At 37.6% G+C, this 24864-nt stretch overlaps 1 protein-coding gene across 4 annotated transcripts; it reads left to right on the top strand.

The window, feature by feature from the left end:
- LOC139982558 (uncharacterized) lies at positions 1-24738 on the top strand. 4 transcript variants are annotated; one of them, XM_071995454.1, is made up of 8 exons: positions 1-567; positions 2378-2514; positions 7689-7800; positions 12023-12105; positions 13661-13765; positions 16247-16345; positions 20631-20692; positions 21747-24738. In XM_071995454.1, the coding sequence occupies exons 1-7, from the start codon at positions 302-304 to the stop codon at positions 20651-20653; spliced, it is 825 nt and encodes a 274-aa protein (XP_071851555.1). In that variant the 5' UTR covers positions 1-301; the 3' UTR covers positions 20654-20692; positions 21747-24738. The 4 variants fall into 4 exon arrangements, with proteins under 4 accessions (XP_071851555.1, XP_071851553.1, XP_071851554.1 ...); XM_071995452.1 differs by having other exon boundaries at positions 20628-20692; XM_071995453.1 differs by having other exon boundaries at positions 2-567; positions 20631-20697.
- Positions 24739-24864: the final 126 nt, after the last annotated feature.

Below are 24864 nucleotides of genomic sequence, written 5' to 3'. Positions count from 1 at the left end.
CTGTACTTGTAGAAAATTAGAAATACAATATGTATAATGTGGGCCTAACGTTAGTTGGAAGCCATGTACAGTAGCCTACAATCCACACCAATACTTGAAGTTGAAGGAATATTGCGGTTAAGTAACCTTTGTCCCAGTTATCAGACTGATATCCTTTGCCGTAAAATTAGTGTGACCAGCCATATTCGTACACCTGTGTATGGTACAAAGTTCTTCGGCGCTAGATTTAATTTCAACACAGTACGTACAGTAAATGTACATTTACGCAATAGAAAATCCGCGGTCAAGCTGAGGACTGAAAATGTCAGGAATGGTAGGAGAAAATTCAAGAAAGTCCGCTCCCCAGAAAGGTAGAACAACCAGCAAACGGGAGGGAGATTCAACGAGGATATCTCTGATGACTGCATATAGTGAGTGGACCGAACAGAAGAAGAAAATCGAGGCCTTCCTTTGCCATACAAGGATCGTTACTGGTGCAAATAAGAAAGACTTTAGAACAACGATGTCACATTCACAGTTTGCTTGGCATCTTCTGAGCAGCCATAAAGCCATGTGTGCTTCCTGCAGGTAGTAAAACATCGCCAATGTTATTACTCCTTAAATCGGGTTCATTCATTATTCAGGTGTATTTGTAAGTCAGGCCTACTGTAATTAATCCTTGTGCTACTACAGCTAGTCTCTAGCCTAGGTTGCTTTGTTTACAAGGGCTAGTCCTAGTCTACACACGGTGTGCGTACATACAGCTCATCATAACGGAAATCGCCGTACGCCTAAGCTGTGTGAAGTTTCGGCTGAAAGGGAATCCTGCATTACAGCGTACAACCACGACACAAAATGGATGGTATACGTTATAATTGGATATTCAGTGTTAAGGTCGACCTTATCGTTCCGCATCATTCACATGGCTAGTATGAGTCAGAAGGTAGGCTGCCTGTCCTAGGAACAGGCTTCACTTTCTGTGCCATTTGGCCATGCTAACCTGATGGCGGTAAAGCACTTTTGTATGGCGGTAAAGCACTTTTGTATGGCGGAAATAGTACATTATTGTGGGGGCAATGTAGGCATATATGCACTATAAATATTGCTTCGCTTCACACGTAGTATAGGCCTGCAAAATCCACAAAATCAGTCCATTAAATCGACAATCAGAATCGACCATTTAAATAAACAATCAACCTCAATTAATGTGATTTATTCAACCAACTATAATATATTTAGAAACAGTGTATCGACTCAAGATAAAGATTAATAACTTACAATTAAAAACTATTCAATCAACTTGTAAATTAAAGACTGTGTATCTATTCCCCAATCTTGTCTTAACTACAATTCAGTCGGTGTGCCTATCTCTCCATGTGAATCAAAGAAAGTTTCACCGATACATTACTACAGTAGGTTAAATCCATTCCTAAAATGTACCTTTCCGCAAAAGGTTTCGAGCCTTTCCGCCATGGCTGAAAGGTTCAAAACCTATGTCGAAAAGCTATGGCAGTATTTACTGTACTTATGGCTGAATTGCACTTGAACCACTTAAGCCTATTCCTTGCTATACTAAATATAGCCAATACTACAGTTTTGAACTGGCAAAGCAAAAGTCATTGTTTTCTACATGTATATCTTGCCATTGCAGTATGTTAACAACTTGCAAGTCTACAATTTTCATAAATGACAACATTTTGTTGTACTTCTCGCACACAGGCTACTTAAAAAGAGCGGAATGCGTCTGAAATGCTCATGAATTATGCATTTGATCTCGAAGAGATCTGGCTAATGAAAAAATCAAACAATACGGTCCCTGTTTGTGTACTATTTGAAACGTTCATTTGGCACATACTGTGCATAGGCAAACGTGTTGACCACAATATGTGTTATTCAAAAGTAATGTAGCCTACTGTACACAGTGAACAATTTAGCTAGCCTAGCTATGGTACCACACAAGCAACAAATGTCACAGGGGTTAGAATTACGACACTACTAACGGCTGTACACAAACATGCAACAGAGAATAAGCAATTCGGCTCTAGCACATGTGGTGATATACAAACAAATTGCAAACTTATTGTTGGAAAATTGCACACTTGTTGTCATGTAGAACAGATGATATATAATGTACTGTAAGTAAGTACTGTACTGCATATATCATTAAATGGCAAACCAATGCTACTATCTTCATACTGACATAAAACCGGCCAAATTTGATCAAAACTGCTAAAGCTGCACCAGAATTTAGAAACTGTATAGTTTACACCTGTAGCTTTCACCAATTAATATCTGTTACGCTTTATTGTAAGTTGTCTCATTGTGGAAGTCAAAGCAACATGAAGTTATAATTATAAATGTAGAAAAGAACAAATTTAAATCATTTTTTTACTCGCAGAAGTTTCGTCTATCATGGAGAAACTCTAAATCAAGAGACTGTGCTCGATACTTCCAGCTTTGTCGCGGTGAAAGCAGTCTGCAACGCATCTTGTCAAACCGAAGAATCTTCAACATCATTGAATATATCTTGGTCAGGTTAGTAGCAGACTGAGATAACAATAGGGAAGGGTAGGGAGTTGGTACTTGCTTTATTTCATACCAGTACTGTTATTTGATATATAATATACATAGTCAAGTGGGGTAAAAAAAAAACAATTTACCTAAAGTTTGCTCTAAAAATTGATGAGTAAGAGGTATTGTTTCGGTTCCAATGTTCAAATGTGTGGAGTGGGATTCTCTTAAAGAGAATCTAACAAAAATAACTCTTTTGTAAATGGAAAGTGGCGTTTTTTGCGGAAAATGTTTTATTTTTTTTACCCCCAAAATGTGCTTAATTCGGGGTAAAAAAAAAACAATGCCAGGGTAAAAAAAAACAATGCTAGAAAACAGCTATTTTCTTCATGAATGTATCTTAAAATCATTTTTGCATAGAATTACATCTAAGTATGAGCTACTACCTTTACATAAAAAAGGAAAAAATTGTGAAATTGTCTTAATTCGTAATTATGGATGGCTTGTGTCATATGTCATGCTCAGCCATATTCATACTGTACAGTGTGTATATGATGCTACACAAATGTGGTGTAATGTAGTAGAAACATTAGAGTTGAGCCAATTTCAGTTACTTCTGCCCAATTATTTAACATTTTTGACACATGACAGACATGAAAACTATTTGCCTAACCTCTAAAATCAACATTATGGAAAAATTTATCCATTCGGGCAAAATAGGGAACTTACATTGGAGCCAGAAAGTACTTGTTTTTTTTTACCCCATTGGCATAACTTTTTTGGGGTAAAAAAAAAACAAGGCCCCCTCATGAAGCGTGAATGAAGTTGGAGTAATTCTACCATGGGGGAGTGTAATATCACTAACTGCTATGCTGTAACTGCTGGAATAATCTCCACATCATATAAGCTGGGTATGCAGGAGAAAGTTTCGGATATGTGGTACAAACTTCAAATTTTGCTATTTTAGCATTCGCTTGATTCGATGAAGTGGTGATTGGCAGCGAAGTGACATAGAGTCCCAGAAATTATATAATAATAAACTAGACATATAGGACTATCACCCAAAATAAATTGGAACTTTGGCTAAATATTCCCCTTCTATAAAAAGGGGTTGTTTCTTTTTACCCCAACTACCCCCTTGTTTTTTGACTGACTAAATACAGTGGAAGGCATTTTGTGGTTTTATTGTGAATGAGTTTTTTTTTTTTTTGGGGGGGGGGGGCCATGGGTACTCTTCTCTTTTTCCTTTTTGGTTCCTTGCTTTAGCAAAAGGAACCTATGCAGTCAGGTTGGCGTGTGTGTGTATGTATGTATGTATGTATGTATGTATGTATGTATGTGTGTATGTGCGTGTGTGTGTCTGTGACACTTGCTTGGGTACGCTCTATCTCAATAAGGGAATGTTGGATTGAGGCCAAACTTGGACTATAGATCCGCCATATGGAGAAGGTGTGCCCTATTGTTTTTGGTGCCCACAAAGGTCACCAAAGGTCAGTTATGGTCCAAAAACCGAAAATATTAAAACTGCAATAACTCCCAGTGCCAATGTGCGACAAGATTGATATTTTGGGACAAGTTGTGAACTGGTTAGGGGAGCATTTTCAAACTTAACGGTCATGTGATCCGAGGTCACCAAAGGTCAATTAATGATAAAAAACTAGTATTTTTGCGATAACTTGAGAACGAAATGTCTGTTAGGGTTGGGAGTTGCCTCAATGTAATCCAATTGTCGACCCGCATCTGGGTGACCTTTGACCTCAATTTGACCTCTGGTGACCTTTTCGTGTTTTTGGGATTTTTACAGTTTCGATGCTATTTTCAGATGTCAAAGGTACCTTCTGATCATAAATGTCAATAGGTTGACCCCGTGTGACCTTTATGTGCGAAGTTATATGGGGTCAAAGTTTTTCGGTCGGAGTTAGGATGGTTGTACAGACTTTTCGTTTTGTTTTTTGGAATCAGGAGATTAAACTACATCTAAAACCAAGGTCAAAAGGTCAAAGGTCACATTAGAAAAAATGTGCTTATTTTGGGAGGAAACGAGCAAAAAAGAAAATGTTTGGTTTTGATGCTAGATTTGGATATCAAAGGTACCTTCCGATCAAAAATGTCAATTGGTTGACACCCGTGTGACCTTCGTGTGCGAAGTTATACGAGGTCAAAGTTAATTTTCACACATTTAATGCAACAACTCCCAGTTCCAAGGTGTGACATGGTTGATATTTTTGGACAAGTTGCAAATGGTATAGGGGAATATTTTCAAACTTACCGGTCATGTGATCCGAGGTCACCAAAGGTCAATTAATGTCAAAAAACTAGTATTTTGGGGGTAGAAAATGGGCAAAGAAAAAAATGTTTGAATTTTTATAGTTTGATGCTCTAATTTAGGTCTCATCAATCAAAAATGTCAATAAGTTGACCCAAGGTGACCTTTGTATGTTAAGTTATATGAGGTCAAAGTTAATTTTCAGACATTTAGTGGAGTAACTCCCAGTGCCAAGGTGTTACCCAGTTGATATTTTGAGACAAGTTGCAAATGGTATAGGGGAATATTTTCAAACTTAACGGTCATGTGATCCGAGGTCACCAAAGGTCAATTAATGATAAAAAACTAGTATTTTTTACGATAACTTGAGAACGAATTGTCCGTTAGGGTTGGGAGTTGCTTCAATGTAATCCAATTGTCGACCTGCATCTGGGTGACCCTTGACCTCAATTTGACCTCTGGTGACCTTTTTAGTGTTTTGTGGATTTTTACAGTTACGATGCTATTTTCAGATGTTAAAGGTAACTTCTGATCATAAATGTCAATAGGTTGACCCCCGTGTGACCTTCGTGTGCGAAGTTATATGAGGTCAAAGTTAATTTTCAGACATTTAATGCAATAACTCCCAGTTCCAAGGTGTGACAAGGTTGATATTTTTGGAGTAGTTGCAAATGGTATAGGGGGATATTTTCAAACTTAACGGTTATGTGATACGAGGTCACCAAAGGTCAATTAATGATAAAAAACTAGTATTTTGCGATAACTTGAGAACAAATTGTCCGTTAGAGTTGGGAGTTGCTTCAATGAAGTCCAATTGTCGACCCGCATCTGGGTGACCCTTGACCTCAATTTGACCTCTGGTGACCTTTTCGTGTTTTGTGGATTTTTTACAGTTTCGATGCTATTTTCAGATGTCAAAGGTACCTTCTGATCATAAATGTCAATGGGTTGACCCCCATTTGACCTTCGTGTGCGAAGTTATTTGAGGTCAAAGTTAATTTTCACACATTTAATGCAATAACTCCCAGTGCGAAGGTGTGACAAGGTTGATTTTTTTGGACAAGTTGCAAATGGTATAGGGGAATATTTTCAAACTTAACGGTCATGTGATCCAAGGTCACCAAAGGTCAGCTAATGTTAAAAAAGTAGTATTATGGGGGGAGAAAATGCGCAAAGAAAAAATGTTTGAATTTTTACAGTCATGCTCTATTTAGGTCTCACCGATCAAAAATGTCAATTGGTTGACCTCCGGGTGACCTTTGTGTGTGAAGTTACATACAAGTTCAAAAGTTAATTTTTTGACATTTAATGCAATTAAATCTCAATGCCAAGGTGTGACATGGTTGATATTTTGGGACAAGTTGTGAATGGGGTGGTGGAACATTTTGAAATTTCAAGGTCATGTCATCTGAGGTCACCATTGTTATCATATCTGTTGACACGCTTGTAGGTCTCTTATATTTCTTACATTTTCGACGCCATATTTAGATCTCAAAAGTGCCTTTTGATAAAAAATCCGATCACATTTTGTGATCACAAAAGTGTTGGCTATAGTGTTGGTTACTTTATGGGAACATGTAGGACAATTACTTGGACTATTTCAGCCCAATCTTGCTTGATAATATGATGTGTATTGTCATACTGTATACCCCAAGCAAGGAACCACAGTGCCCTTGGGCTCTTGTTTTTTTCTTTTGTTTCCCTTATTTTTTCTTTTTCCTTTTTTTTTTTTCCTATTTTTTTTTTAAGGATGACACTGAAATTATCCCATTAATGGCAAGGGTAACATGAATAGAAACTGATGGGCCGTTATACAAGGCAGAGGATGCAAGGGGTGTGTGTAGGGAAGATTGGTACATTGTAAAGCAACCATGTATAAGTGGAGGTTAAAAGTTATCTGCAGAAAGTGCACATCTTGCATCAATTGGGGAAAGGGGTGTTAAGGGGGGGGGGGGTGGATTCTGTTTGAAAGAAGTTACATTTAAGTGCATCTTCGTGTAAATATGTATACAGTAGTCTGGAGGTTATATAAAGAAAATGACATTGATTAAGGCCATCATGGGTAACTCATCCATATAAGAGGACACCCTACTGTAGGAATAGCTCCAATAGCCTTAGCATCCCCTTAATGGCACAGGTAGCATGTATTACATACATATATACCTAGAATTTTTAGGTTATACAAAGCCCTATGGGGTTGATTTGGGGGTGGGTAGGGGATTGGGGGAAACAAAAGGTGAACCAACTATGAATCAGTGGGGGGGGGGGAGCGGCAGGGTGGGTGGTATCTGGTAGTGATCCATTTAAGTATCAACATATATGTTTATGTATGGGTATACAGGTAGTCCATAGTTCTAATTCAGCTGGGCTGATCATAAGAAAACTGCCATGTACTGTAGCTGTCATAATCTTTACTAGATTAAACCAATTGTGTCAAAATGTTAAACTTGTTCATTATGTGTAGCATTCAGATTGATGCAGTATTAGTAAGCTGAAACTTTGCAGGCAAGACAGGAATGGGTTGGATTGAAAGTGATTAAGGTGGTTCATCAGTTCATATTTTTCATCCTTATTTTGTTTGTTTTTGAATTTTAATCCAGTTCAATGTTGTCTGCATTCACAAGTGAACAGAGAAGTTGCTCAGTGCAGGTGTTGGGAGCAGCTACATTAAAATTCACCTGACCAATTCATTACATGGTGTGCCATCCATGTTTCCTGCCAGGGGGTGGTGGAGGGAGTAGGATGCATTTTGTAATACAAAACAAAGGTCATGTTTCTTCTGGTGTTACTAAAGTAATTTTAGGGTTGCAAGTGTTGGGACAGTGGGGGGGGGGGGGGTTCAGAGAGGAAATCTGCATCCTCTTGGAGCTAGATATGAAGTGTGTTCCTTTTGCTTGTTTTGATTCAATGCTTCTCTTTTGATTTAACACAGTGCCATCTGATCCTGGAGCAAGACGTGTAGAGGCGCCAATGAAGGCCAGTCTGACAGAGGAGGACACTGGTTCATTACATTTATCAGCACACAATGACTGTACAGTACATTGGTTAGTATTATACACAGTAGGATGGGACACAATGACTAAATTGTGGATTGGTTGGTATGGGACACAATGTCCTGATTGTGGATTGGTGAGTATGTGACACAATGACTTAATTGTGGATTTGTTGGTATGGGACACAATGACTTAATAGAGGATCACTTAGTATGGGACACAATGACTTGATTGTGGATTGGTTACTATAGGACAAAATGACATGAGGGTGAATTGGTTAGTATGGTACACAATGACTTGATAATGAATTCGTCAGTATGGGACACAATGACATGAGGGTGAATCGGTTAGTATGGGACAAAATGACTTGATTGTGGATTAGAAACTATTGGATATGATTACTTGAGTTTGGATCAGTTAGTATGGGACAAAATGACTTGATTGTGGATTGCTTAACATGGGACACAATGACCTGTAGGTGAATTGGTTAGTTTGGGACAAAATGACTTGATTGTGAATTAGTAACTATGGGATATGATTTCTTGATTTCTTGATTTTTTTCTTGATCTTGATTTCATTGAGGATTGGTTAGTATGGGACACAGTAACTTTTAGGTGAATTGTTTACTATGGGATATAATTACTTGATTGTGGATTGGTAAGTATGGGACACAGTGAATTGATTGTGGATTGGTTAGTATGGGACAAAATTACTTGATTGAGGATCAGTTAGTATAGGACAAAATGACATGATTGTACATTGGTTAATATGGGACACAATGACTAGAGAGTGAATTTGCAAGTATGGGACAAAATTACTTCATTGAGGATTGGTTACTATGGGATGTAATTACTTGATTGTGGATTGGTTAGTATGTGGTCAAGTGGTTAAGGCAGTGGACTTGTGATGTAAGTATTACAGGTTCAAGCCCTGGCCAGATCATTGCATTGTGTCCTTGGGCAAGGGGCTTGATCTCCATCGCCTCTCTTCACCCAGGTGTATAAATGGGGACTTGCGCGGTAACTTGTAAATATAGTTGTTTGCGCCGGTTTGTGGTTGCACCCATATGATTACTTGAATGTGGATTAGTTAGTTTGGGACAAAATGACTTGATTGTGGATTGCTTAACATGGGACACAATAACTTGAGTGTGAATTGGTTAGTATGGGACAAAATGATTTCATTGAGCATTGGTTAGTATGGGACACAATGACATGATTGTGCATTGGTTAGTATGGGACACAGTGACTTGAAAAAGGATTGGTTAATATGTGACACAGTGACTTGATAGAGAATTGGTAAGTATGGGACAAAATGACTTGATTGTGGATTGCTTAACATGGCACACAATGGCCTGTAGGTGAATTGTTTACTATGGGATATAATTACTTTATTGTGAATTGGTTTGTATGGGACCAGGGAGTTGTTATGGAACATAACAACTCCCTGATGGGACACAGTGACTTGATAGTGAATTGACTAGTATGGGACAAAATGACTTGATTGTGGATTGCTTAACATGGCACACAATGGCCTGTAGGTGAATTGTTTACTATGGGATATAATTACTTTATTGTGAATTGGTTTGTATGGGACCAGGGAGTTGTTATGGAACATAACAACTCCCTGATGGGACACAGTGACTTGATAGTGAATTGACTAGTATGGGACAAAATGACTTGATTGTGGATTGCTTAACATGGGACACAATGACTTAGGTGTGAATTGGTTAGTATGGGACAAAATGATTTCATTGTGGATTGGTTAGTATGGGACACAATGACATGATTGTGCATTGGCTAGCATGGGACACAGTGACTTGAAAAAGGATTGGTTAATATGGGACACAGTGACTTGATAGAGAATTGGTAAGTATGGGACAAAATGACTTGATTGTGGATTGATTAATATGGGACACAATGACCTGTAGGTGAATTGTTTACTATGGGATATAATTACTTTATTGTGAATTGGTTTGTATGGGACCAGGGAGTTGTTATGGAACATAACAACTCCCTGATGGGACACAGTGACTTAATAGAGAATTGATTAGTATGGGACAAAATGGCTTGTTTGTGGAGTTGTGACTGGGAGTTTATTTAGTGAGTGTCAGACAGAGTGACTGAGCAATGTCTAGCAAGTGATGCTAAGAGAGGACAGTAAGGAAAGATTGTGAGGCAGATCAGGCAGTTGTTATGGAAACAACTCCCTGGGCAGATCAGTTAGTACTGACGCTGTAGTAATAGATGCAATGACTGTTCAGTGGATTGTGATTAGTGTTAGGAAACAACTAGGGAGTGAAATAGTTACTTTCTACATGAAGGACACAATCAAGTTTCTACATGAAGGGCGCAATCGACAATAGCTACTATGGGACACAATGGCAGGGTGGTGCAATGATTACTACTGGACACAAAGACTAGACAGGGCATTGTCTAGTAAGAATAAGAGTAAGAACTTGATTGATCCGTTAAAGGAAACTACAGTGCTTGTAAGGCAATAAAAAAGATAATAGAATTAGAATTAAACTAAAAAGAAAGAAAACATGCAAAAAGCTGCAGGCTGTACAGAGAGAAAATCTAATGTTTACAATTAATATTATGAATTTGAATAGCCTGGGGAATGAAAGATAAAGGATAGCGGGTTTGGGTAACAGAAGAAAGTTGCCTGAGCCTAACACTGGGGGGGGGGGGGTTGGGGATTATTTGTCTCATAAGCTGGACATGGAGGGGGTAATTACTGTCAGTCCAACAGGACTCCAGCTTGCTATGTACAAGGTGGTAAACACAGTGTACAGTATGTACACAGAAGTACTAGACACAATGACTGGGCAGTGAATTTGCTATTATGAGACACAACTAAGGATTGCATCAGAATGTTAGGGTGATCCTTTTCATCTCCTTTACTCGGGACACAATGGACACAATTGATAGGTAGTGCATTGATTAGTATAGGACACAGTGTCCCGACAGTGCTTCAGTTATTACTGTATGCAAAGATAGGGCTATGCTTGGTTAGTTGCATTGTAGTATTGGACACAATGACAGGTCAGTGGATTGGTTAGTGTGGGACACAATTGATAGGTAGTGCATTGATTAGTTTAGGACACAGTGTCCTGACATTGCTTCAGTTATTACTGTATGCAAAGATAGGGCTATGCTTGGTTATTTGCATTGTAGGACACAATAACAGGTCAGTGGATTGGTTAGTGTGGGACACAATTGATGTTTGGATTTGTTTACTTCATGAAGGACACAATTGACTTCTGTGGTGCATTGGTTAGTATGGGATGCAGTGTCTTGCTGGTCAGTGGATTGGTTTGTATGGGACACAATGATTACTGACCACAATTCCTGAGCAGTATTGAACCTTGAAGGGCAACTACATAGTAAAATACTGGTGGTCCTTACCATAGAAGTATGATAGCAGCTGGATGGGTTTTTTGCTTTATAGGTATTTATATTCCATGCACTATTTTTCTTTCTAGGACTACAAGATTCCATTTATGATCAGTTTTTGTAAACTGTTGACCATAACATGGAACAAGAAATGTTCCACTGTGAATATTTTATGTTATTTTGAGATATCAACACAAGTCTTACAATTTTGTGATTCTTTTATCATGTTTTGACCCAATTGCTCCATACTTCCAGAAATTGCCCAAAATATCAAGACATTTCAAATTGTAAACGTTTGATACATTCTATGTTTTAGGCTTGCATGACATGAGTGTGTACTTCTTGGAGGGAAGAAACAGGAATCAAAGCCATTTTAAGTCTTAAGAAAACAAAAAAGAAATTGACAAGCAATGGCCTTTAATGTCCTCTGTACAGTTCCTACCAAGGTTAAAAGTTGAATGTTTACAGTCTTGTGTGAGGCTAAGGCTCCTTCATACGACTTTACAACTTATCCCCTGATCATTGGTAACTTGTCACACCCACACACCAAAGTGTGTACAACTCAAACAATCCCTACAAGGGCACCACAGTGCACCACATCAACGTGTCACCTGGAGGACTTCCCATAGGGTGCATCCACAAATTGGGTGCACACAACTATATTCATAAGTTACCTCACAAGTCCCCATTTATACACCTGGGTGAAGAGAGGCAATAGAGATAAAGTGTCTTGCCCAGGGACACACCGCAATGATGCAGCCATGACTCAAACCTGTCATCCTTAGATCACAAGTCCATTGCTTTAGTCACTTTGACCGCAATGCTCTACAAAGGTTGTTAAGCTTAGTAACATTCTGCTGCTCTCTGTTTCACAGTATTGGAGGTTTAGAGGTAGAAGAGGATGACAGTGACTCTATACAGGTAGTTTCTGTTCAGAGAGGAAGTCAAATGGATCCAGGTTAGTTGTTATCTATGAAGAATGAAGATAAAACTTACCAAGTGATGTATATTGCAGTGAGAGATACCACAACCCTGCATTACCAGATTAGGCCGTCAAAGGGAAATTACCTAGAAAATTACCTAGCAGCACGAAATGTTACTTTCAGTTTATAACTAAAAACGCTTGATTAAATGGAGCTGTAAAAGCATTTATGGTATAAACTGGGAAAGTATTGAAGATTAACTCAACGATAAATCATTTCCCTTAAATTTGTGAGCCACAAAGTTCTTGGAATAAGTTTTTTTTTGTGGTTTCTTTTAAGGAAGTCTTAGAATTTTCAGGACTTGGTGGCTTACCCCTCAGAAGGTTATTTTCAGGAATGTGGACAATTAGGCAAATTATCATGAACCAGTATGATGCAGTAGTCTATGTAGTGTGGATTATGTATGTACATATATATGAGAAGGATCAGAAATACAAGGAACTGAGGAAGGTCTGGTTAAGATGTTTAATTAGTGATCTTGTTAATTGGTCACAGGTCCTTATATAGAGCTCTATCTGTGCACATATATCCTTACTATGCAATGCTTACTATATTGACAGCATAGTTATGAAGAGGCCGCAATCATCTGTCTGCATTCCGAGACATTTAAACTATTTCAAAGGGCATATGTGTTGGTGCAGTGGTTGGGGGAAAGGGGGTGGCAGCTTTTCATCACCAAAAAAAAAAAGGGAAGAATTATTTGAGATAACTGTTAGTGAGTTAATCACTCCCCTTAGAAACACTGATATTTGGAATTAGTGATAGTAAAACAAGATTAAAATATTTTCTTTTATTTAGAGCCTGTTATTAAATATATTGTTAACTAATTATTTACAAAACGCACCGGTTTTACACCGTCAGCCCAGCATGCGAAGGGTTACTGAATTTGTTAAAATAATTATTTTCATGATTGTGATTTTGGTATACCGTACATGCTTCCTTTTAACGGTCAGCCGTGCCTTACTGGTACCTCTTCATGAAAAACTAATCACCAACAGCACACTTCATTTCTAGTTGTGCTGAATGTCTTAGTCTCATATCTGTGATGCCAATCTCCAGTGGTGGATATTAAAGTACAGTGACTATCCTTCTGGGACCTGTAATGTAGATTGCTTAAAACCATGTCACAGAAATACAGCCTTCATCACTCGAAGTACCACAATCATCACTGGGCTGCCTTTTATTTTCAAAATTGTCAGTAGGTAGCTCTCTAGCAGATTCTGTTTGCAGCCATGAGCTTTTTTCCGTGAATTCGCGGAATATCCGTGATTTCTGTTCTACCTCGGGGACAAAAACTATTATCCTAACACACTGTAGCATACGCAAATTGGAGACTATACCGCAATTTTTGCAAAGTTCTGTAATATTTTGTTTACCCCAGGCTCATGTTTTTCATAACTACACAATTTCAAAAAACACCACTACAGCATGCTGTGTTTAATAATAGTGTATTGTCTCTACTTTGTTAAATATAATGTCTAGGTATTTTCAAGTTTTGGTTAGTGTTCTCCTTTTCTTTCATTTTTTAAGAGTTTGTTGCTCAGGATAATTCAATGCAAGAATCAAGGATAGAAGGAGTCACTGGTGTTGATCGTTGGATAAAGCAAGAGGAAGAGGATGACCCAGGGGAAGAAGGTAAAAGTTATATTGTATTCATGTAAGATGACTAGTAAACGGATGCTTGGTTTCATCCCTTGGTGCTCTGTTCCGGATGTTTATCTGAAACTGTATGCATCATGGACAAGTTATTACTTGGTTTCATTCCTTGGTGCTCTGTTTTCGATGTTAATCTGAACTGTATATGCATCATGGACAACTGGATACTTGGTTTCATCCTCAGTGCTCTGTTCCAAATGTTAATCTGAAACTGTATATGCATCATGGACAAGTGGATACTTGGTTTCATCCCTTGGTGCTCTGTTCTGGATGTTAATCTGAAATTGTATATATGCATCATGGACAAGCGGATACTTGGTTTCATCCTCGGTGCTCTGTTCTGGATGTTAATCTGAAAAAAGTATAAGCATCATGGACAAGTGGATGCTTGGTTTCATCCTCAGTGCTCTGTCCCAGATGTTAATCTGAAACTGTACATGCATCATGGACAAGTGGATACTTGGGTTCATGCCTTGGTGCTCTGTTCCGGATTTTAATCTGAAACTGTATATATGCATCTTGGACAAGTTGATACTTGGTTTAAGCCCTTGGTGCTCTGTTCTGAATGTTAATCTGAAACTGTATATGCATCATGGACAATTGGATTCTTGGGTTAATGCCTTGGTGCTCTGTTCCAAATGTTAATCTGAAACTGTATATGCATCATGGACAAGTGGATACTTGGTTTCATCCCTTGGTGCTCTGTTCTGGATGTTAATATGAAATTGTATATATTCATCATGGACAAGTTGATACTTGGTTTCATCCCTTTGTGCTCTGTTCCTGATATTTATCTGAAACTGTATATTCATCATGGACAAGTTGATACTTGGTTTCATCCTTTGGTGCTCTGTTATAGATTTTAATCTGAAACTGTATACGCATCATGGACAAGTGGATGCTTGGTTTCATCCCTTGGTACTCTGTTCCAGATATTAATCCGAGACTGTATATGCATCATGGACAAGTGGATACTTGGTTTCATCCCTTGGTGCTCTGTTCTGGATGTTAATCTGAAACTGTACAAGCATCATGGACAAATGGATACTTGGTTTCATCCACAATGCTCTGTTCCAGATGTTAATCTGAAACTGTATATGCATCATAGACAAGTGGATGCTTGGTTTCATCCCTTGGTGCTCTGTTCTGGATTTTAATCTGAGACTGTATATGCATCATGGACAAGTGGATACTTGGTTTCATCCCTTGGTGCTCTGTTCTGGATGTTAATCTGAAAGTGTATATATGCATCATGGACAAGTTGATACTTGGTTTCATCCCTTGGTGCTCTGTTATGAATTTTAATCTGAAATTGTATAAGCATCATGGACAAGTGGATACTTGGTTCATCCCTTGGTGCTCTGTTCCGGATGTTTATCTGAAACTGTATGCATCATGGACAAGTTCATACTTGGTTTCATTCATTGGTGCTCTGTTCCAGATGTTAATCTGAAACTGTTTATATGCATCATGGACAAATGGATGCTTGGTTTCATTCCTTGGTGCTCTGTTCCGGATGTTAATCTGAAACTGTATATGCATCATGGACAATTGCTGTTGGGTTTTATTCTGTGTTGTGTGCCATTCTGGATTAACCTGAAACAGTACAGCATATATCATTTGTGTGAAAATGGTGTTTGATTTCAATTTTTGTCACTCGGTCCCAGATATGAATCTGAATCATACATCATTGGTAATTGTTGCTGGCTTTATTCTGATTGCTCTGTTTTTGCTCTATGCTTGCAGATATTAATTCAAAACATAATCTGCGTCATTTGCAAATGTAGCCACCATAGATAGCCAATCATGTCAAAATATGAATAGAGAAAAGTATCGTAAAATAACTACTTAAAGTAGAATTTTAAAAGTTTACTAAACCATCTGTCAGAAAAGTTGTTTGTTAGCAGACGTCACACAGAGTATAAAGATCCACGATTTGTCACAAAGGTGAAAATGACCCTGACCAATAATAGAATCCTGCCACCTAGGTGTCTGCTAAAGGGTTAAAAGAATCTTGATACTGTATGGGTTTTTTGTCTTTTGGAGGGCACAATATATGTTTGCTAGCAAGCAATAATTCATGAAAATATTAATTACTAAATAATGAAAATATTTAATTGCTGCAACTGATAAAATTCTTCACTGTTTGTGAAAGATGCGTGGCAAGTTTTATGCCGTACAATTTGTAAAAAGACACCAAAAATGTTTTCTTGAGAATGCAAAAGCCTGGCGTATCAGAAATACCATCAGGTTCATAATAGTTCAGTCAATCTAAAGGTTCTAGAGGAAATAAGTAGGCTTACTTGTTTTGAAAACGGAAAGCCTTTTAAATTATTCCATCATATATAATTCTGAGAACCTCTACCCCCCCCTAATTCTCTCATGGAGTATAGGAATTAAAAAAAAAAACAATATGTGGAATCTCACATCAATTTATTTCTGATTCTTGTTTCTATAAAGTCTGTCAAGATGTATTAATAACACTTCAAGTGGAGAGTGTGGAAGGTGCCACGGCTGGAGAAATGATGGATGAAGAAGGCATCACAGATACAGAAATAGGTAAAGCACGGTTTGTGTCTACAATAGGCACAGGCTACAGTATTATTAAGAAATTACAATGAACACAGGCTACAGTATTATACTGAAATTATATTGGGCACAGGCTAGTAGGCTACAGTATTATACTGATATTACAATGAGCACGGGCTACAGTATTATACTGAAATTACAATGAACACAGGCTACAGTATCATACTGAAATTACAATAAGCACAGGCTACAGTGTTATACTGATATTACAATGAACACATGCTACATTATCAAATGAATTTCAACCAGTACATACATATGTATGTACAGTGTGTACAGAACATACACTGTACTGGGTGTATATGTACGGAGTACCATGAGTGCCAGAAGACTATGTTCAAACCTAACACTAATATACACCCTGTATATATACAATTGGTTGAATTAGAAGACTTTACTATCAAATGAATTTCAACCAGTACATACATGTATGTACAGTGTGTACAGTACATACACTGTACTGGGTGTATATGTACAGTGTGTATATTAGTGATAGGTTTAAACATAGTCTTCTGGCACTTATGGTAGTCAGTACTTGTACACACTGTACATACGTATGTATGTGCTGGTTGAAATTCATTTTAAAGTCTTCTAATTAAATGAATTCAACCAGGAGCAGATAAGTACAGTACAAATAGTATTTGTTTATATGAAATTAAAAATTGCACAGTACAATTGAATCACCTTGAAGTACAGTACAATACTCAGGCTCAAAACACATGGAACATCAAAACAGACAAAAACGTTTTTTTTTTGTAAAAATCCCAAACTTTTGGGATTTTTCATTTCAAAATAAGTCAAAACACCCTCCTGAAATTTTTTGTACAAACAGGGTGGTACTATATCTCTTCCAGAAAAAATTATCAGATTTTTTCAACGTGACGCATTTTGAGTTATTTGCCGTCAAAGACGACCTCTTTTGTACATCGGAGCAACTTAACAACTTCATAAATTAATATTGAGAAGAGCTAGGACCCTGAAATTTGTTAAGGTGTAAGAACTTTATACTTATAATTAAAGTATAAAACCCTGACAGCTCAACATGGTTACTTTGGTAAAAAATTGGCATCAAAACCCCTACCTCATGCTGAATCGCAGCATGAAATAGCAACTTTAGAGTTGCACAACTTGCAAACGTATTATAGGAAAGCAGTGTCATCATTATTTTGTAATGTTTGTACTAGAGATAATAACCTCTGAAAGAATCAAGTACCCTGAAGCAATGGTTTAGGAGCAATTCATCACTAAAAATAGCACATTTTTTAGTAAAAAGTACAAAAATGTAATATTTTGACACTTTTAAGATGACCTAACTCCACCAGACAATATTTTTGTAGCCTATTTTTTTCTTTCCCTGTTCTATGGGATAGACTCTATGGCATATGTGATAGAAAGGTAGTAGAATGTTTAATTGCTGAGAAATGAGACCTCAAAAGTCAAGAAAATGCCAAAATGCCATGGCGGCGACAAATTGTGGAATTTCAAAGTGTGATAAATCGGCCAATTATGAAGCAATGCAACTGAAATTTTCAGAATATGCTTATGTCATGGTGGTCCAATCATACAAAAAATTGGGGAATTTTTGGAGAGGGTGCAGCAACAGCCATCCGTGATTTGACACGGAATGACCCAATTACATTAATATCTTTCAACAGTTGGCAATACCACATTGTGGTAATATGAAGATACTTCTTTATAAATGATACACATGGTTTAGTTACATACAGCTGATGATGCACTAGCTCGTCTGTGACTGAGTTTGGTTACTTACCTTAGGCAGGCAAGTTACCTATGCTGTCAATGTGGCATGTGTGTGTATGGACGTACTGTATGTGTATGTGACTGCCCTTGATTGTAAACACCATATACTGTATATCCAGATAGGTTACCTCTGTAGTTCTATTTTTCATGTGCTTCTCTATAATTAGTACAAGAAACTTCCTGTTTTTGGTGAAGGTCAAAGGTCATTTGGGGTCATGAAAGGTTGCACCCAGTAAAGCCTTATAAACGCAAACCTTGTAAACATATGATAACCCAAAGATAGGTTACATCACATATTTGGCATGTGTCTATCCTATAGAAACCTATGAATTTGGATGGAGATCAAAGGTGTCATATTGGGTCAGCAGAGGTCCAAATTTCAAAATATCAAATTGATCTCATCTGGTTAACTATTACATATGCAAAGCCAGCTATTTGTTGTTAAAGTGAGGATGCAAAATAAATTACCAACAACAGTACCCCTCTCTTTCATGGTTGTGGTATTATGTCACATGATTCCATATCATCAACCATGTAAGCACTGACTCTGTTTAGATTTACACTGCTTTCCTACTGTATTATGAACTTCAGTCAGGGTTGGTTGGCAAACTACTCTTGTGTTGCATATGTTAAGTATTTGAAGACAAGTAAACACTGGGAAGGGTTTCTTTCTAATGGCATTACCTTTGGTTAGGTGATGTTTTACCAACAAGTCCTTGATAATGTTACTGTATGTGTCATGTGATTACCTTACCAGGGATGAAAGTATGTTGTTCATAAGGGCCACTATGCCTTGAATATTGGTTCCTGGTATACTGGTATATTTGTCCATTCCTGATCTGTCCTTTACTTTTCTCTTGATTTGGAAAACAAGTCACATGGTTGAACAACGATTTGAGCAAACTTGTGTAAACCTATACAAGATACGAAAAAGTCACAGGGTCTTGAATTCTACTTTATTATTATTATTATTATTATTATTATTATAATTATTATTATTATGATTATTATGATTATGATTATTATTATTAGTAGTAGTAGTAGTATTAGTATTAGTTTTATAAGTATTATTACTTTTATGATAAATATTGGTATTATACTGTAATTGTTATTATTACTACTATGTATACTAATTTTATTAATTTTTAGTATCAGTATTGTAATTTTGTTGTTGAAATGTTGTTAACTTTGTTTCTAGAGTTGCAATTCTGAAAAACAGTTGCTATAATATCAAAGGTTTAATTCTTGTCGTTTATTTACAGCGTAGTGTTTAAAATGAGAAAAACTAAATGATTAAAACTTAACAATTAACCTACCTTCAAAGTACATGAGCCTCATCTAGGATACTGCCAAATTGCTCAAAGAACCTTGGTTTCCTCTTCTTCCTCTTCTTGTTCGACACCCCTTTGTTTCCTATGATGTACTGTACCTACCACTGAATGTCATAGACGCAGTTCTGTTAGAAATTTGGGCTAAGGCTTCATCGATCTGGACATGACATCAAAAACAATATCGCTGCTGGCATATTTTATCAGGGATGAAAATTGTTTAATGTGATTGTGATTATAACTAAGTGTCAGATAATATTGGCACTTATGGGAATGACAAATTATTCTTAGTACTGTGCTTGTTGAATCCTTCTTCTCAATATCTGGGTCTAAACTCTTACGATTTGGTATTTTGAATGCCACATATTATATGTATATATATTGTTTTTTAGCTAAACTCTACCCAATGTATGCCATAGTTGGCTCTCTATGATATCATTGTAGCTGTGGCTCATTTAGGTCAACTGTGTTGTCAGTTAAACGTTAATAGTTTACCTCAGTTAGATATGAACTATTCCAACTACATCTTAACCTCTATGGTTCATCCAAAGTTCCACAAAAGTGAAACTTATAAGAAAAGAAGCTTTGTTTTGAATTTCTAAGGAAAGAAGCTTCAGCCTGTGGATCAGTCATTTTGCTGATTTTTTTTAAACATTTTTTAAATTTTGTGTGCTCTGTAGTTTTTTCATTTTAGTATTTTTTAATACTAGTTAATACTGATAAAGTATCCATATAAAACAAATGCCCAACACATTAAGACTGATTTTTTTTCTTTTGTTTGTATTTTATGTATCCTTTAGTTTTTTTTTATATTAGAAAATTGTTTATACTATTTAATACTAATCAAAGTTCCATATAAAACTAGCAAATGCCAAACACATTAAGACTGATTTTGTGTGTGTAGACACAATCAAATTCTGCCTGTGGACCTTAACTCTTGAAAGTTAAGGCTCCTCAAGACAGATTCAGTGATTCCAGGGAAGGGAATTTTTAACTTTCTAATTCTGTTTAATTGTTATTGACATTCAACGCAAGTGATCATTTGTTCCTCTGTTTTATTCCGTATGATTGGAACAATCTGCTAACTTCAATGGAAATCTGCCACAATCTTCTCCATCTAGGCCCTTTTTCCTTTGTACTTCACGTCTTACTTTTTACCCCAGCAGGTTATCGGAGCAAATTAAAATGACACTTGCCAGGTTCCAATTGCGTCCATGCTTCTCTATGTGTAAGGTCAGTAAAGATTTCTACACTATTAACACAAACATATCATTGGGTGAAAGTACTTCTGAAAGATATGTACTAATATTTACTTAACCTACTTTACCTACTATTATTATATTTCTATTGGTTTCACACATAGACACACTCAATGAAAGGTATGAATGACAGGTGACAGATATGTACTAATATTTTCTTAACACCTACTTTGATGTTTCTTTTCTATTGGTTTCACACATAGACACACTCAATGAATGATAAGAGTGGCAGGTTTAGGGCTAACAATGGTTTGCTTCTCAAAATAATGGGTCACAGCCTCAAAATAGGGTTGCAAAGCCTTTAACAGTCTGTTGCATTCCAGGTAGTGTAAAAACCAATTGACCTCACGAACAGAACAATGGTCGGTAAACAATGTTCCTTGTGGATTCTGACAGTAAATGTCTCCCCTGTGATGTGGTGATTTGTCTGTCAAGTTTTGATTCATTTAGCTGCTATTTAATTAATTAATTAATTGACAGTGAGTGTGTGTAAAACAAATAAGTCAATGTGTAGCTTAATAATCAATCACTGTTTAACAGATTGGATACCTTTGTGTCATTAGAAAGTAATTAGTAGCTAGCTAGCCTAGCAAATTCAGAATATCGGTCACCCAGGAAGATATTTTGGTGTAGAAGCCACAGCTCATGGTGAAATACATTACTGTTAATGTAGTTCAAAACATATATTTTACTCTGCTGCTCAATGATGTAATTAGCTATTGTTTTGATGATTAGTTATATAAATGTTTCTCTGCCCGCCAAGTGTTGTAATGTATTCTCCCCGTGCCTGTACAGGCTTATCATAGAGTAGTTATGGTACTTTAATCGCTAAAACTTGAATGCGCACCGTGAAACGCTTCGGCAGTATGCTCGTAAATAAACATGTGAGCAGGGTAGGCAGAGAACATCACCCAGCTTGAATTTTTTTGGGGGCGGGGGGGGGGGGGGATTATGTAAATGCTACAATGTGAAACGATTCACTCACCATTTCTATAAACTGGTACTTTGATTGTTTTAAATTAGGGATTTGAAACAGCAGTGCAGATGATGACCAATGTTGACAGGAAGTGAAACATACAACCAAACTGTTTACTCCATCTCTAACCCTGTGAGCTGAGTGTATCTAATGATCCCAGCAGTGCAGATGGTGACCAATGTTGACAGGAAGTGAAACATACAACCAAACTGTTTACTCCATCTCTAACCCTGTGAGCTGAGTGTATCTAATGATCCCAGCAGTGCAGATGGTGACCAATGTTGACAGGAAGAGAAACATACAACCAAGCTGTTTACTCCATCTCTAACCCTGTGAGCTGAGTGTATCTAATGATCCCAGCAGTGCGGATGGTGTCCAATATTGACAGGAAGAGCAATATAGAACCAAGCTCAAGCTGTTTACTCAATTCCTAACCATGTGCTCTGAGTGTATCTAATGATCCCAGCAGTGCAGATATTGTCCAATATTGACAGGAAGAGAAATATAGAACCAAGCTGTTTACGCCATCTCTAACCCTGTGAGCTGAGTGTATCTAATGATCCCAGCAGTGCAGATGGTGTCCAATGTTGACAGGAAGAGAAATATAGAACCAAGCTGTTTACGCCATCTCTAACCCTGTGAGCTGAGTGTATCTAATGATCCCAGCAGTGCAGATATTGTCCAATATTGACAGGAAGAGCAATATAGAACCAAGCTCAAGCTGTTTACTCAATTCCTAACCATGTGCTCTGAGTGTATCTAATGATCCCAGCAGTGCAGATATTGTCCAATATTGACAGGAAGAGAAATATAGAACCAAGCTGTTTACGCCATCTCTAACCCTGTGAGCTGAGTGTATCTAATGATCCCAGCAGTGCGGATGGTGTCCAATGTTGACAGGAAGAGAAATATAGAACCAAGCTGTTTACTCCATCTCTAAACATGTGAGCTGAGTGTAACTAATGATCCATGAAGGATGGCTGACCAAAGATATACATGAGATGAACACTGCTCCTGCTGTGAGTAGAGCAGGAAGAGAGACTAAAGCAGGATTGTTTTTCTGCTCCATAAGTATCCTTGGTGCAAATTAGACCATATTTGTCATACTGGCCATACAGTCTATGGCTATTGAGTACCGAGTTTGATAATGCTGCCTGTGAGAGTAGAGATATTACAGCAGAACTGTACTAATGTTCCACTGATGTCCAGGGAGCCAATTTGAGAGCTTTTTGTTAGACCACACTGGTGCAAAGTATATGGCTATTGAGTAAAGAGTTTGATAATGCTGCCTCATCTGTAACCAGTGAGTTAAGAGATATTTAAGCTGGACTGTACTAATGTTCCATCAGTGTCCATATAACAAATTTGAGAGCTTTGTGGTAGACCACACTGGTGCTCATTCCATTATTATAGAGTAAACAGTTTGCAGCCTCATCTGTTACCAGTGAGTTAAGAGATATTTAAGCTGGACTGTACTAATGTTCCATCAGTGTCCATATAACAAATTTGAGAGCTTTGTGGTAGACCACACTGGTGCTCATTCCATTATTATAGAGTAAACAGTTTGCAGCCTCATCTGTTACCAGTGAGTTAAGAGATATTTAAGCTGGACTGTACTAATGTTCCATCAGTGTCCATATAACAAATTTGAGAGCTTTGTGGTAGACCACACTGGTGCTCATTCCATTATTATAGAGTAAACAGTTTGCAGCCTCATCTGTTACCAGTGAGTTAAGAGATATTTAAGCAGGACTGTACTAATGTTCCACTGGTGTCCCGGGAGCCAATTTGAGAGCTTTGTGTTAGAACATACTGGTGCACAGTCTATGGCTATTGGGTAAACAGAACTTTATTAGTCTCATGTGTGACCAGTGACCCAAAGCCTTGGAGCAACTCCTTTAGTTTTGAGATATGTAGTGTGCTTCCTTATCTGTGACCAGTGAGAGGAGAGAGCATTGAATCGAACCATACCGCTACCACAATGGTATTAATGAGCAAGAAGGTATAGTGCTGCTGTACTCAGTTACCACTTACCTATGTATATATAGAGTTAGTATATGAAAAGTTAACTTCACCTCTGCTCTGTGACTGATGCACCCAAAAATTATGTCTCTTGTCCCTTCAGTATGATGCAATCTAGCTTGTCAGCAGCTCTTGATTTAGCATTGTCAAGCAAATGAGGCACACTATTGTGGGGGACAGTGGGGGAATAGTAGGAGTAATGGTGGGGTCAGTGTGCATTCAGGTATGTCACAGCATTCCATAAGATCATGGAGGGTGTTGTGGTCAAGTGGTTATGACAGTGGACTTGTGATCTTAGGATTACAGGTTCGAGCCCTGGCCAGATCATTGCGTTGTGTGATTATAATAGGCAAGGCACTTTATCTCCAATGCCTTTCTTCACCCAGGTGTATAAATGGGAATTGCGAGGTGACTTGTAATTATAGTTGCGTGCGCCGGTTTGTGGCTGCACCTATGGGACGTCCCCCAGGGGACACGTCGCTGTAGTGCACTGCAGTGCCCCAGGAGAGATTGTTTGAATTGTGCACACTTTGGTGTGTAGGTGTGACAAGTTACCAATGACCAGGGTTAAGTACAGCGCGGCGAGACTTTATTGTAAGTTGCGCTATATAAGAACTATTATTATTATTATTCTCTCTTTTCCTAACTATATGGTTTGCTGTTAAATTCACTTCTTCAAATGTCCATGGGATGAACATTTGTCTAAGTTTTGGTGGATACTGAGGGGGGGGGGGGGAATAATTATAGGGGTGCACTGGGAGTTGCTAGGCGGACATGGTAGCCTATGTAGGCTACCAGCACTACAGGAGACATATGATTTTGTCATGACTGGTATTGTATACCATTAAGCCATGCCATGTATAGTGGGCATAACTGCTGTACTTCAGTTAGTTGAATTATATCAAATTTCTAATCAACAAGAAATGCTGCTTTTAATGGAAAAAGTCGTGGTTGAAATGCATTTGAAAAACAATAAACCTGGACCTTTTCAAGAAATAAATACTGGTTACTAATGTGTATTTATGTTTTTCATTTATTAATGACCTTCTGTGAAGCTTGTAACCATGTATGTGGGATTGGTCAAATGTGTTGCCATAGCTCACCAAAACCAAAAAAAAGATATTTTAGATTAATTTCAGAGGA

This window comes from Apostichopus japonicus, chromosome 16, assembly GCF_037975245.1.
Source record: "Apostichopus japonicus isolate 1M-3 chromosome 16, ASM3797524v1, whole genome shotgun sequence".
In the NCBI taxonomy this organism is placed as follows: Eukaryota; Metazoa; Echinodermata; class Holothuroidea; order Aspidochirotida; family Stichopodidae; genus Apostichopus; species Apostichopus japonicus.
This window is presented reverse-complemented; position numbering and strand designations above follow the sequence as displayed.